At 44.5% G+C, this 14,882-nt stretch overlaps 1 protein-coding gene across 17 annotated transcripts in view; it reads left to right on the top strand.

Moving 5' to 3' along the window:
* The window catches only part of MAGI2 (membrane associated guanylate kinase, WW and PDZ domain containing 2), a 587,732-nt gene extending 578,832 nt beyond the window's left edge, over positions 1-8,900 (top strand). For 13 of the 17 annotated variants that reach the window (XM_060279499.1, XM_060279498.1, XM_060279503.1 and 10 more), the window contains one exon: positions 4,915-8,900. In XM_060279499.1, coding sequence (XP_060135482.1) covers positions 4,915-5,705 — 791 coding nt within the window. In that variant the 3' untranslated portion in view covers positions 5,706-8,900. The remainder of the gene's footprint in view (positions 1-4,914) is intronic. The other 4 variants (XM_060279510.1, XM_060279512.1, XM_060279514.1 and 1 more) reach the window with 2 other exon arrangements.
* Positions 8,901-14,882: the final 5,982 nt, after the last annotated feature.

Here is a 14,882-nt window from a genome sequence, read left to right on the forward strand (position 1 = left end):
AATGTCTTCCAGTGCTGTGATGTGGAAGCAGCAAAACAAAGCCGGTTGTGACTCAAAGATCTGATTGAGCAAAGGTTGCAGGAAACCCCTAGTTACAAGAATAGCTGGTGTGCTAAGATTTCAAGCCAAAAGGCCGAAATGAAACAAATTCTTTGTGATATATGACACCACCCCAACCTTAGCATTGTGGTCTTTATTAGCTGCATCTGCAGTAGAGAGTAAAACCCACCGCCTTTCTTGCAATTGCGTAGTAGACAGAAACACTGCTGAAACATTCACCTGATGTTTGATAAGACTGCAGGAGCTGAGAAGGAAAAGATACCCTATTTCAGGCATCCCCAAACTGCGGCCCTCCAGATGTTTTGGCCTACAACTCCCATGATCCCTAGCTAACAGGACCAGTGGTCAGGGAAGATGGGAATTGTAGTCCAAAACATCTGGAGGGCCGAAGTTTGGGGATGCCTGCCCTATTTCATTTATACTTGTGCAAAGTGTTAAAGAGTAAAAACCTCAGGGGTTTTGCCCCCAGAATTTTCCTGTAAGCGCAGAAAGAGAAAAATCATTAAACCAATGGCTTTAAAGCGTAAAATTGTGCATTTTTCATGTTTAGATATGTTATGAAAAGCAATCATCTTAGTAATGGTTCAACAATTCCAATTGAGTCATTACGTTTTGAACAGAGCTCTTTAAAGGTTTTCCTTCTGAGCAGCAAATCACTTTATCTTAATGGCCTATGATACACCCTAGAGATTTTGAATCCCCCACCCCCAAAACAACACAGGTAACAGTGATGATGGTGATGGTGATGATAGCAAAGGTGGTAATAATTTCCTGTGCACCCTCAGCTAGAGAAAGAGGAAGGCTGGCAGTGCATGGGTTTACAAGGCAGGTCATCAGATCAAGAGAATTTTCACCTAGGTCTCAGGCAGGCAGGATTCATGGGCAACATGCTAAACCAAGCCATAGTTTAGCTGAGTAAGGTACAGCAGCCAAGTGGCCACATGCTCACACCTTCACACGTAGCAATGGTTTGACTTAGTGGGACGTGCAGACTAGCCATTGTATCCCCATGTGCCCAAGAAACCAAGTAGAGTAGGGGTATCCACTCACATTCCCCTTGCGCTCCTCCCTGTCATCTTCTCACTGTAAAATGCTGGAGTCTAAGCCCCTTGGGGCTTGTTACTACGTAAAATATGAGGCAGAAGGGATTCAAATCTGTTAGATAGCTCTGCATATAATTCATGAAACTGAATTTGTGCCTGGTAATTATTTATATGTGAACGATAATTTGGTACAGCCTTGGATCAGTAGATACTGATTAGACCTGCAACTGGTGTGGAGTTTTGCCTTCTCCTTCTTCAATAATGATTTGGAGAGGCAGATTAATGGAGCTGTTTGTTACCTGCCTTTATGAAGATGGATGTTTTTAAATAGAGCTCTGTTGAATTTTCACCTTCAAACACTTTGAAGGCAATTTGTATGCTTTCAAGGGATGTGAAAACTACCACCTACTCCAGTGAGCTTGGTGTGTCAAAATTTGCCAAAAAACCGAGCATAACTTGGGTGGTGTGTCACTTCGAGATAAAAACCATAATTTCGCGATATTTATAGTTTAAATAACAAAAATGTATAATTGTTTCCCCTTTAAAAAAAGGAAAAGGGGGAGGAGAAAATAATTAAAGTTTTTTTTAAAAAAATTAAAATATATTAAAAGTGGAGGGGAAATAAGGAGAAACCCAGAGGTCTTTCCCAGTGGGACTCTGGGCTCAGGCCTTCCTCCAATGGGTCTGCCGCTGGGGAGGTGGGCTCGGGTTGGGCCTGTGCCTCCTTGTAGCCCTCTTCAGCCCACCTCTCCTCTTACTCGGCTATGCTTGCATGGCGGCGAGGCAACAGGGAAGGGGTTTCAGCTTACTTGGGTGTCTCTTCTCTCTTCCCGGGATGGCAGCGAGGTGGCGGTGGTGGCAGCAGTGAGGTCGGGGTCGGGGTTATTCTCGGTCCTCCAAAGGCCCCTTCCTCTCCCTTGAGGTGGGGACGACGGGGATGGCAACGGAGTGAGCGGACCCCTGTTCTCCCTTGCCTTGTTTTTCCTTCTTTTCTCCCTCCTTTTTTACGGGGGCGGCGGCAGCGGCACCGGGGCTTCCTTTTTCTTCCTCCGGCCTCTGGAGTGCCTCGAGGCCGTCCGTCAAGTTCGCGGGGTGGGGGTGGGGTCCAACAGCTCCCCGGTTGCTGCCACTGGTGGCCCCCAGTGTTCAGGCGGTGGCGGTGGCGGTTTTGGTCCGGCAGCTCCTGCAGCGCTGGTGCCTTTCAGGAGCTCCGTGGCTCCGTGCTGACTGCCATATTGTCTCACCGGAAGTCCACAAGGCCCCCAGAGATGCGTCACCTGTGGCATTCCGCCGGCGGCCGGAAGTGAGGTCTCAGCATGTGGCTGCGTGTCACCGAAAATGGCTATGCATGTCAGTGCTGACACACGTGTCATAGGTTCTCCATCACTGTCCTACTCTGTCCATTTCAGTTTCTCTCTCTTTCTTGTTTTTCTAATCTAAAGTTCAGTTCTCTACATTCCCATATCAGTTTGCAATTAAAAAACAAACCACGTCCTCATGGAAACTCACCAGCTTTTTAGTGTGAATTTCTTCTACCGTAAGACACACATTTTTGTATCCAACAATGCATTCCAATTTTGTACCCAGTTTTAGAATTTATTCTAAACCTATACAGGTTTTGCAAAGCAATTTTCTATAATAGAATGCATTTACCATAGTATATGCATATTTGTACAGATTACTGGGCTGAAGAACTGCACAGCAAAATTTAAAAAAAGCGTAAATTTTGAATGAAGACTGTGTTTTGTTTCATGTCTTGCTTCAAAAGAAACGTGGATTTTGTGGGTTTCCCCTAAGGTATGGACTAAGTCGGATTTCACCCTCCCATTCCTCTGCTTTCCACTTTGTGCTGTTTTCACACCTATTTTTGAAAACATTGTTTCCCTGATCCACTACTACTTTGATGGCAGACTTCTAGGTTCATACAGCCCATCGGGATCATGTAGTGAACATTATGTCATCACAGCGCTATTCAGGTTTGACTGCATGGTGACATCAGGGAAGCTAGATGAAGATGTAACTCAGATTTTGCCAGGTTCTAGATTGAACAGGGTTTGCACAAGAAGGGCCTCGCTGCAGGTGTTTGCCTTGAGCATGTGGAAAGCCCAAAGGAGCCCCCGACCGATGGGCCTAAAGGCAAAAACCTCTTTTTACTCACACAGGCGAATCAGTCTGAAGCCCCTTCTGTACTTATCAACTTGTGCTTATTGCTCATTGCAATGGGCATTCAGTCACACTTTTTATTAAGTATACTCTGATGAGTAGAATGAGTAGAATTCAGGTGCACTCTTATTCCCAAATGTTTATATGGAACATGGCTCTCTCTTTTGCCAAGCTGTAGTAAGTTCATTACCATTGCACAATCCAGCACAGCAAAGGTAATAGAGATGCCTTCCATTCCTCCATTCCCACCCCCCACCCCTGGAAGCACTTTCACATCCTTTTGAGCATAACCAAATCACCAAGTCTATGTTCACAAAACCCACCCACCCCAGTTCAGCTCAAATTATTTTTTAAGTGGATTGGCACAAGATTTTCCCACTATATTCCACTGGTGTGTCATTTTGTCTCACACCTGTCCACAACAGCTGCAAAAACAAGGAGCCACAACTCAGAATGTGTGAATTCAGTAACATACGTCCATATTATGTTAATGAAACGTATACTTGAATGCACACATTTGGAAATGTGGCTCCTTGCTTTTTTGTTTGCTTGCAAGTTTTTGGCCTTTTACAACACAGCAGCATCCATGTTTATTTGGAAGTACGTATCGTGGTGTCCAATGAAGCTTACTACCATGTAAGGGTGCAAAGAATTGCAACCTTAACAAAACAAATTGCTTAATTACAGAAAATCATAACACCTGCCCATAGCACCACAGCCAATGTGTTAGATCCAATCTACATTAGTTGGTCTTTAGACCAATTTAGATAAATGTGGCAAGTTAGTCGTGACTTAAGTTTGAGTGGTTTCAGTGTGAACTAGCTTCAACTAACATAGTCTGTATTCAGCCAAATCAGTCTTTTTTCATATATAGAAGTGCTTTCTTTGTGTGAAATGTGTAACATTTGAAGTGGCCACAGAATGATCACAGGATCTGCAGAGCAATCCATAATGGCAGCACAGAACATTAACAAGCCATTATGAGCTGTGATGGACAATAAGCTGGGATTATTTTAGAAGAGTAAGGACAGTGCTTTCAGTGAATTACAAAATAGATATTGCTCCAGTATGAATTTATCTGCCTTCTGTAGGGTGCGTAGTATAATGGTTAATCCAGCCTATTTTTACCAGTGTTTTTCTTCATAGCAAAGTTGAGCCTATGTGTGTAAGGGTGAAACTACACACGATGTAGGAATTCCCTGATTGGAGCTCTCAACATCTTTTTATTTGAGAAAGAGCAATCATGAGCAATGGTTTGGGGGATAAATTGGATTAGGCTTATGGCACTGAGGGAGGGAGGGAGGGTCTGTCTACACTTTGCCCCTTGAATCAGTTCCCTAACTTAAAGTGCCCCCAGAAAGCTGAAGAGCAGGTAAAGGAGATGGGAATTCCAGTCACAATTGCCATGTCATGTGTAGCCCGCTGACCCTAAGAAGCTAACATTTAGAGCTGTTCACAAGTTCCAAAGTCAATGATCACTATTTGCATTGGCATGATTTGTCTTGGTTCCCCACCTCCTCCCACCTAAGGGGGAGACTTACACCTGAAAAAAAATGTCTCTAGAGTTTAAATTTAACTACTAGGAATTGTGATGCGGATTGAGTGAAAGAGCAGCGGAAATAACTGTTGTTCCTTTTTGTTGCAACAGACGAACCAAACTCCTGGAGTTCTCCCTCTGCCACCTCCCCAGGTCTGCCGGAAGTAACTATTTCCCTTGACGACATTGTCTCACCATTATCTTCATCACATCTAGCCCAACCCTCTGACCCTTCCCACCAGATAAACCCAGAGCCAACATGGGATATCAAGAGGGAACATGATGTAAGGAAACCAAAGGAGCTTTCAGCAAACGGCCACAAAAAGAAAAGGGTAGGTGAGCAGAGAGAGAGGTCTGCAAGTCCTAAAAAGGTAGACAGGTCAAAGCATGAAGAGGCTTCTCGGAAAGGAAGCTCAGAAGGCAAGGGTAAGGCTGGTGAAAGCGGCCGGCCGGCGTCAGAAAGCAAGGCGGTTGGACTGAGCACAATGGCCGAGGCTGTGGCACGAGATCTTGGGTGTGCAGGAACCAACGATGAACTGGCCGGGAGATCCAAGTGGATGGAAAGCAAAAGAGGGGGGTCGCTCGGTGCAAAAGATCACAGTGCCACAGGGAAGAAGTTGGCTGCAGCTTCCGAACACGTCAAGCTCGATTCCATTGGTGCTACAAAGACATACAGTAGCAATAGCAGCAGCTCGCACGGAAGTGACACGGATCACAGCCAGAAGGAATCTGAACGGAAGCTCAGCGAGTTCCCACGGAAGGGACACCTCCACTCCATTAGCACACGTAGCACGAACACGGCAGCCCGGAAGGCAACTGTCTCACCAGGACCGTGGAAGATCCCTGGTTCTGACAAGCTACCTGATGTACTAAAATCTGGCACTTCAGCTATGAGCAGATAAATCAGGGACTGTTGCCTTCTAACTGTTTCGCAGTGATGCAGAACATCCTTCTTAGCGTCTGTCTCGCATTGATTTACTTTAATTTATTTTAACTGTCACACACACACATACATGCTCAACACACTGAGAAATGGAAACAATAACATGTATTTCCATGACAACGTGCATAGCGTCCTAATAAGTTGAAGCAGCGTATAGTCACGCAGTATTTAAATGTGACCCTAAAGTCCCCCCAGTTTCATTTCAGAGACTTTGGCAGCTATGGAAGAAAAACCAAAATAATATGAAGGACAGTCAACCACATGGACAGTGCAGTGTAGCTTTAGTATGTTGTTTTCCACTGCATGAAGGACTTTGGATTTCCGTTCAAACTTTATATCAAGAAACTGGAAGAAGTTAGAGCAATCACAAACTGGAACATCGCCTTAAATAAAACTGCACGGAGAAAGCTGAAAGTGGGGAAAGAAATCTTTTATCTGAGTTAAATGTTGTAAATAAATTGTTCTCAACATATCCAGACAGGGGTTTGAAGCATTTGAAAATTGTATATCCATGACATGTCTCCACTGTTAACACTTTGGAAAAGATCACCCCAAACCAGTAGCATAATTCGTTATGCAAAGTGTGCAATCCTAGTGGATTAGCTGGTGCGATACCATTTCTACTGCCATTTTTGTGAACAACCCATATTTCTGTATGTTGGGGTGGAATTGTATCCACAAACCTAGCCTCAAAAAGGAGATTGCCACAGGTTACTTACACTCCCCGCCCGCCCCCCATGCACCAGGATTATTTGGTACCATACAAATTTTGACTTGGAGAACTGTATAACATGCAGTTTCCAGGCCACTATGATGAGAAGGTGATTCTTGAAAGATTGAAAAATGCAGTTTCCTTTCGGAAAGCCTCCATCTCCTGCAGGAACTAATAATTGCCTCAACACTTGTCCAACTCTCATTTAATATGACTATCCTTGAGTTTTTGTCTCCCATCACACTCTAAGAAATTCTAAGGCAGAGCTCCAAAAGACATCCTCATCCGTTATCTAAAGTCATATATACATCAGGCATCCAGCTCTTATCTTGCTTCCATATTTTTATTCGGAACATTCTTGCTTTTAACTTTCGAATTTCAAGTGCCATGAGAACATTTCAACCCACGCCGGTGAAGTACAGCTTCTCCAATGAGCTCCATTAATCAATTCTTTATCCCTGAGAGGTTTTGCTATTTTCCCAGCAACAGCAATACAAACAACAGCAACTCTGTAATAATGTGGGGTTTTTAATAAATAAATAAAAATCACAAAGATAACTATGCTTAAGAATGATGTGTTTGGCAAACTCTCATGTAACTGGGAAATACATTGCTCGATGATGGAGCAAACATCCTTTTGGTGGAAGTTTTGATTTGGAGAAGGCTGTGAGGCAGTGATGGGATGTTAGCCATTCTGGTGATGTGCAGCGCAGGAGAACAGCCTCTTGCCGGCTCTCCCAGCTCATTTATCAGAAAGAGCTCCTGGAGCTTCATTTTTCCTTCAGGAGATACGGAGGCATCATTCTACAATAGTTGGGATAAGTCAAAAGAAAGGATTTTGCACCTTTTAAACAAGATGCTTATTTTAAGAACTAGTCCCATTATAATTTTTTAAGAAAGCACAAAGATATGTAGCTGTTTACAAAATATAAATATATATATATATATATAGTTTTTAATTAAGAAATTAGAGATATATCTTTATCCTCCAACCTAGACATTTGGCATAATTCGTTGTTAATTTATTAAATCTGGATGTTGGACAAAATTTCCCTAATCTAAATGGAAATGCACATCCATCAATATTATTTCCTATGTATAATGAACAGAAACAAACAGCGTTGGGGAGTAAATAGTTGAGATTATGCTTGCATAAACTCCGATTTGCAAGTGCCCAGAAAATCCTTGTGCAGTAATTGCTTTATGCGGTTGTAATTGATAACCTGTGAAGACAGCGCATCATCTAAACCCCATTCCAAATAATATTTCTGTGTAGTGTTAGCTGTGAATTTACCTTGTACAGCTCTATCGCTATAAATATAATTCCATGTATTAATAGTCACAGAAAGGCTGTAAGTGAGCAACTATTTTTATGAAACGCACCACTATGGATAAATTAACTTTTACAGAAATCTTGTTTACTGTATGATATTCTAAACCACTCAAATAAAATATATATCCAAGAATTTTTTTCCCAACTCACGCTGTGTAATAATTTTTTTATTGGGGGAGGGAGATATCATGAAAATAGTGGTTGTCTCCATGCAAAGAGAGCACCATTTTTCTATATGACAACCAAGCCAATCACACACTTTGAGTGGTGTGAACCTTTAAATCCAACCTGTAGATTGTAGCTGTGGCGTCGGTGCAGAATTGGGCCTCGGCAGAAGGATTAACCGATAATGCAGTCTCAACAAAAATCCCTCCCCAAATCTGTTATTTAGCACAGGAGGAACAATCTCTCTGGCCTGACATGCACAATCCGAATATATGGGAAACCGGCAGCTGATACACATGATCTCAACGTATCCTATTTGGTCTGTATGCAGAGAGAGTTCTCTCTCCGAATGGCTTCTCTCTTTTCCCTGCCACCCCATGAGATGCAATTTAATGCCTAAAACAATCTTCTAGTTGTGCAGCTTTCTACGTGACTCAGGTGACGTGGGAACCAGTAAACTCTGCTCCTTCCTACACTTACTGGGTCTTGTGGAAATCAGAGGGTGCCTCTCAATGCTGACTTGGATGGAACCGTAGGGTGGGTGCCATCTGCATGCCCTGCGACTTTTCAGGCTAACCCAGAAGCTCATGGAAGAACAATGCAAAGGCAGCACCCACATCCTCAACATCAGGCAGTGAGGACCAAGGATCCCACCAAGGCACACACACACACCCCAAGTACATTGCTATTATTTCACATAGCCATATAGTGGAAAAAAATACCAAATTACAAGTCAGTGCTGTGATATAAGGTGAACAAAACCCAATATTGGCCAAGTGGAGTTTAATACTCACAGAAGAAAATTGCTATTTCATTAACCCGCAGCCTGGTTTCGCTCAGGACATGAATTTACACAGTAGATTCCCCACATACTATGCAAACCCCTCTTACACTGAAGTTGTCCACATGTAGCTGCTGCAGGACTTAATTAAATGGAGCTTACCAGGTGGCGCTGTGGGTTAAACCACTGAGCATAGGGCTTCCTGATCAGAAGGTCGGCGGTTTGAATCCCTGTGACGGGGTGAGCTCCCATTGCTCGGTCCCAGGTCCTGCCAACCTAGCAGTTCGAAAGCATGTCAAAATGCAAGTAGATAAATAGGAACCGCTACAGCGGGAAGGTAAACGGCGTTTCCATGTGCTGCTCTGGTTTGCCAGAAGCGGCTTTGTCATGCTGGCCACATGACCTAAAAGCTATACGCCGGCTCCCTCGGCCAATAATGCGAGATGAGCGCGCAACCCCAGAGTCGGTCACGACTGGACCTAATGGTCAGGGGTCCCTTTACCTTTACCTTTACCAGCCACATGTGGTAGTATGGCTCTGCTGCCTGCATGAAAATTCCCCAACATTTTAGTGAATTTTTATTCTAATTTATACATGTTTGTATGCAGTTTTTGACTGGCATACACATGTTTACAAGCGATTTCACCTACTGTAATGCATTTTTGCATGTTACTTTCACTAATATATTATTTTTTTATACACCCTTTCACCTAATATATGCATTTTTGTCGACACTGGTTGAAGAACTACATTGCAAAATTCAGCAAAGTGCGAATTTTTAAGCCTGACGGTTTTGGTTCTCATAGTCCACCTTTAATGGAATAAAATTTCTCCCCCCTCCCTAGGCAGAACCCTCCCTCCCTCAATCCCAAGTTTCATCTTCTCCCCTCCCTGCAGGTAAGCTAGGATTGCCATATGTCCGGAATTTCCCAGACGTAGCCGAGATTCAGCTGTCGGAAAGGGTGTCCAGGTGGAAATCACTGAAATGTCCAGGAAAATCCAGACATAGTGTACATGGATAGTAGCTTTTGATGACTTTCCTTAAAAATAGCTTTAAAACTGGTTATTGTTTTGAGATTTCGCAAAAAGGGAAAGGGAAAGCTGAACAACATTTGTGTCAGGATTTTCCGCCTTTTGATATATGGCAACCCTAGGTAAGCATTACAATCTCAATGAGTTCTGTTCTTCTTTTGGATCTCTGGTTTAGTAAATAGTTCATAGTTCACCCAAGGTCATTAAGCAATCATGGCCATCAATGTGCCCACGTACAGAATACAAAGCCTTTCTGTTCACTAATGTTTCAAAGCCTGCTTTGACCTGCTTCCATCAAATATTTGAGGGGTGGGACAAAGGGACACCTTGACTTTGAAGTGACATTTGCTGCAATCTGGGTGATTAATAATGCAATTATTAATCAGAGATTGCTGGACTGTCAACCCTGAGTCTACATATTAAATTGAATTTCTAAAGAAAATCTTTTAGCACCTGTTAGAGACATTTCTTCAAAGGAATGAATTTCTTGTTTGCTCAGGTGTGCAAACATCTCGGCCCTACAAGAGCTGATTACATATCCTGCTTAAGATCTGTCTGACTGGAAGAAATTCCTGCTCCTAGTATTAAGGTAACTTTTCCACTTTTCCTTCATATTTACATTTTATCCTAAAGCAAGAACTAAACCAGTCATCTGACAGGACATTAGAAAGGCTGCCTGATTTCCCCACAGTCCCCTCAGGATGGCACTACACTGATGAGGAACTGGTGGGGGGAGGAGTTGTGGGTACTTAACACTTTTGCAGATAGTCACATCTCCCCTTCCCCCTCTCCTACAACTGTTCCTGCAGTTGGGCTCATGAGACAAGATGTCTGCAGGATGGTCAATGCATGGGGACATATTGGGAAAGGTTGCATAGGAGAACCCATTGGCGCGGGCGGGGGGGCTCAGGTGTGCAAACATCTCGGCCCTACAAGAGCTGATTACATATCCTGCTTAAGATCTGTCTGACTGGAAGAAATTCCTGCTCCTAGTATTAAGGTCGTGGCTTGATCCTGATGGGCGCAACTAATGGGTCGAGGCTAAACGATATGGGCGACCCCACATATTGTCCCAAGGTCCCATCAAACACTTCTGAAAACTCGTTGAGGAGAGCGTCTACTTCTAGCTGTGAAACGTTGTGGATGCCAGTGACTTCCAAACCCAAGGACGCGAACCAGTCCAGTCCAAGCAGGCTGGGACAATTTCCATCAACCACCACTAGCTTCAGAGGGCCTGAAAAATCTTTGTAGGCCACCCTGAAACTGCCCACACCTACAACTGGAATGCTATTTCCTTGATAGTCTCTCAAGTGTAGGTGATGGGAGTCAAGTTGTCTCTTGGATACCTTGGGAACCAGTCTTTTGATGGTGCTCCAAGAGATGATGGACATGGCAGAACCTGTGTCAACTTCCATTTCACAAGGTTTGCCCTCAACAATCACAGTGATATAGATCTTCCGGCGCATGGAGTCTTCAGCGCAACCAACGATCCGCTCAGGTGCGCTGAGTTGATGACGGCGTGGCAGTTCTCTTTGACGGACCTTACTGATGACCTCTTTATTCCAGGTGATGGGGGTGTGTTTGCTGGTGTAGACGAGTGGCAGACCCTTGCAAGGTGTTCATTACGGGAGCAATGTCGACAGATGGCGTCCCTGAAACGGCATTTGTATCGAGGGTGGTTACCGCCACAACCTGCACAGGCTGATTTGTCCGTTGTCCGCTTTTTGAGTTTTCAATGCTCCCGCTTAACACGGCAGACATCTTCCTCTTCTTCCGAGGAGCTCTCTGATTCACTGATTTTCCCATGGTGGACTGGGGTCGGCTTCCTTGGAACCACTGGACTGTTGGCCTTGCGAATCTCAACTGTCGAGTGCTTTGCCAGCTCCGTGGCCTGGGCTTCATCAATGGCCTGCTTGAGGGTGAGGTCTGGCTTGGCAAGTAGGCGGCGCTGCAGCTTTTCATCCCATACACCACGCACAATTCTATCAAGCAGGGCGTCATCCAAGTCTCTGAACTCACAATGGTAAGCAGCCTTCCTGAGAGCAGACAGGTAGTTGCTAATCGTCTCCCCCTCGGCTTGGTTCCGGTGATGGAATGCATGGCGGGCAGCGATCCTTGATACCGTTGGTGCGTAGTGACCATTGAGCTTCTCTGTCAGTGTCTCCCAAGGCGTGGTCTGCACAGCAGTTGGTGCGACGAGAGCCTGAGCTGTTTCAAAAACTTATGAGCCGCAGACAGTGAGGAAAAGGGCTCTCTTCCGATCGTCTGATATGTGGTCAAAACCGTTTGCCTCGATATAGCAATCAAAATGGGCCATATAAGACTGCCAGGACTCAGTTGCTGGAGAATATGGAGGTAGAGGCAGTAGCGAAGCCATGGTTCCCTGATGCCGACTGGATGGCGCAGGGATGGATGCTAGCCTCAGCAGTGATTCAGCTCTTAAGTGATTCCAGCTCTCAAGTGTTCAGCTCAATGATTCAGCTCTGGCTGTGGCTTGCTGCATCCTGATCCCACCTTCATCGCCAGTGTAGAATAGTGGGTAAGAAGGATGAAGACACAGCTCTCAAAACAACCAGCTCTTTATTCTAGCTCTGAGTACAGACTGAACAGTAGCTTAGCCAACTGGCTTATATAGTACTCAGTAACTTGCAACAGTAACAAAATTCCCCTAGCTACCCAATCCGTGAACAGCACTCTCAATCCTTCATTTGCATGTTGTGGACCTGAGTGAGAACTGCAGCCACAGTGGGCAGGGTAAGAATTGCAGCCACGGTGGCCAGAAGGAATACTGCAGTTAACTTAATACATAACACCCAGTGGTGACTACTTCACTGCTGGCTTTACCTTCTTTCACTGCTGCACCTGAGAATCTCCAAAAGGAGAATTGCCAACTGCTGACTGCAGAGAGGGTGGTATTGAGGGTATTGGGGACATTTCAGCTCAGCCTTGAGTGAAACTGCACTTGGAAAGTTAAGTGCCAAATCCTGTTTTTCTGGAGAAAGAGGTGCTGGAACTCACCACAAATGCCTCCCTTCTTCTCTTATAATGGCAATGGCACCCACCTGAGAGGTGTCGGAACTGACTTCTAGTGAGGTCCGGCTGAAAAAAACCTCTGGCAACAACTTTATACAAAAATAGTGTTTTTCATTTTATCTGGGGCTTGAAGCAAAAACTGTTTGCTGTGACAGCTGAGTAGAATGAAGGCATGCAACATCAGCACTTGTTCAACACCTGCAATTGGCAAACAATTTGAAAACTCTGATTCAAACTGTACACTCTGCTAAATGTGTAGCCTGCAGCCATGTCTGCACTTACCCTCGAATTCCTGGCACAAGGGATTCGTCACTGAGACCACAACTTGTGGGTTGGGGAAGTTTATCCCTTCCTTCCCCAAGTGACACCAGCGCATCGCGTGGAACCAGCCCCCTAAATCGTGGGGGAAGCCAACTCAGCTGGTGGTGGATAAAAGGTAAAGGTAAAGGGGCCCCTGACCATCAGGTCCAGTCGTGTCTGACTCTGGGGTTGCGACGCTCATCTCGCTCTATAGGCCGAGGGAGCAGGCATTTGTCCGCAGACAGCTTCCGGGTCATGTGGCCAGCATGACAAAGCTGCTTCTGGCGAACCAGAGTAGCACACGGAAACGCCGTTTACCTTCCCGCCAGAGCAGTCCCTATTTATCTACTTGCACTTTGAGGTGCTTTCGAACTGCTAGGTGGGCAGGAGCTGGGACCGAGCAACGGGAGCTCACCCCGTTGCAGGGATTCGAACCGCCGACCTTCTGATCAGCAAGCCCTAGACTCTGTGGTTTAACCCACAGCGCCACCTGGGTCCCACCGGTGGTGGATAAGGTAGTGCAAATAGAGACTTTTGAAAATACGTGTGATAAAGGGTCCAATCCCCACGCAAACAGGTTTGCACATAAATCAGCTTTCTTGACCTGAGAGAGACAGCAGAAGGGGGCATCCATTCAGTGCAAGATGAGCAGAAATGTGCATTCATCTACATGCTCTTTTGCAGGCGGTGGCTGGATGCTTCCTATCCAACTTGGCAACTTCACATTACTCACTGCAATATCTGCTCTTTTGGAGCAGAGAGTTCCATTGATGGACGCACGCTTGGTGTTAATCTCACTTTTAATTGTGAAACCAGGACAGGGTGGTGGTATTTAATTGTATGAAAATTACAATATTTTACTGATACAAACCAAATAGGTGGTAGTATTAACTAGAGGCTAATAAAGCAGTAAGTTCTTCTGAAGGAAACCCTATGTATACAAAAAGCTGGCCTTCTAGACTTTTGTTGGGTCACAGCGCCATCTGGTGGCAGCAGTGGGGAAGTGTTAAAAGATCTGGAAGGTGATGTCATTGTTTTATTTGATCAGTTAGCCAAACTAGAAAGAACTTGCAAACTTTCAAATCCTGTTTGGTTCTTTCCACTGGGCATTTAGATAAAATAATAAACAGACAATATACTTCTTGTCAGGTGAGAATCCATACCCTTTGCAATGAAAATGGAATTCTCTAATTTCAAATGTAAGTGAGTTGGTTGTAGTAGCCTGATAGCAGTGGGCCAGAAGCAGAATTCTGTGGAAACTTAAAATAAAATAATAAACACTCTCCCTCAGTTCTAGGATCCCACACAGCCATAGCTGAAATTAAGCATTGAAACAAATTCTTATTCCCCGCTCCCCCACTTGAAACCTATTTGGAGGTGAATGAATCCTACCCAATGTCCTGTAATACCAGGGGTCGTGGAGATCTGATTCAGTTCAGAGGCAGGAAAGTTTAATATTCAAAAAGAGGCAAGAATAGTAAGGAGCAATTTTGTACGTGAACCTTCCAAAGTTAAGCCCTTTGAAATCTCATTGGTTTCAGTATAAAGTAGTACTATTACTTTCCTTGATTGGAACACTGTGCTTCTGCTGATGCAGCCTTAAATTGCATTAGGCTTTTTTTGTTTTGATTTTTCCTGCTGCTGCTGCTGCTGCTGCAGTATTTCACTGTTGATGTACATTAAGCTTGTGGTCTAAGACACCTAGATCCTTTTCACATGCACTACTGGCAAGTCAGGTGTGTCTCCCACCCTATATTTGCGTACCTGGTCATTCCTGCCT

Source organism: Zootoca vivipara, chromosome 10, assembly GCF_963506605.1.
Source record: "Zootoca vivipara chromosome 10, rZooViv1.1, whole genome shotgun sequence".
In the NCBI taxonomy this organism is placed as follows: domain Eukaryota; kingdom Metazoa; phylum Chordata; class Lepidosauria; order Squamata; family Lacertidae; genus Zootoca; species Zootoca vivipara.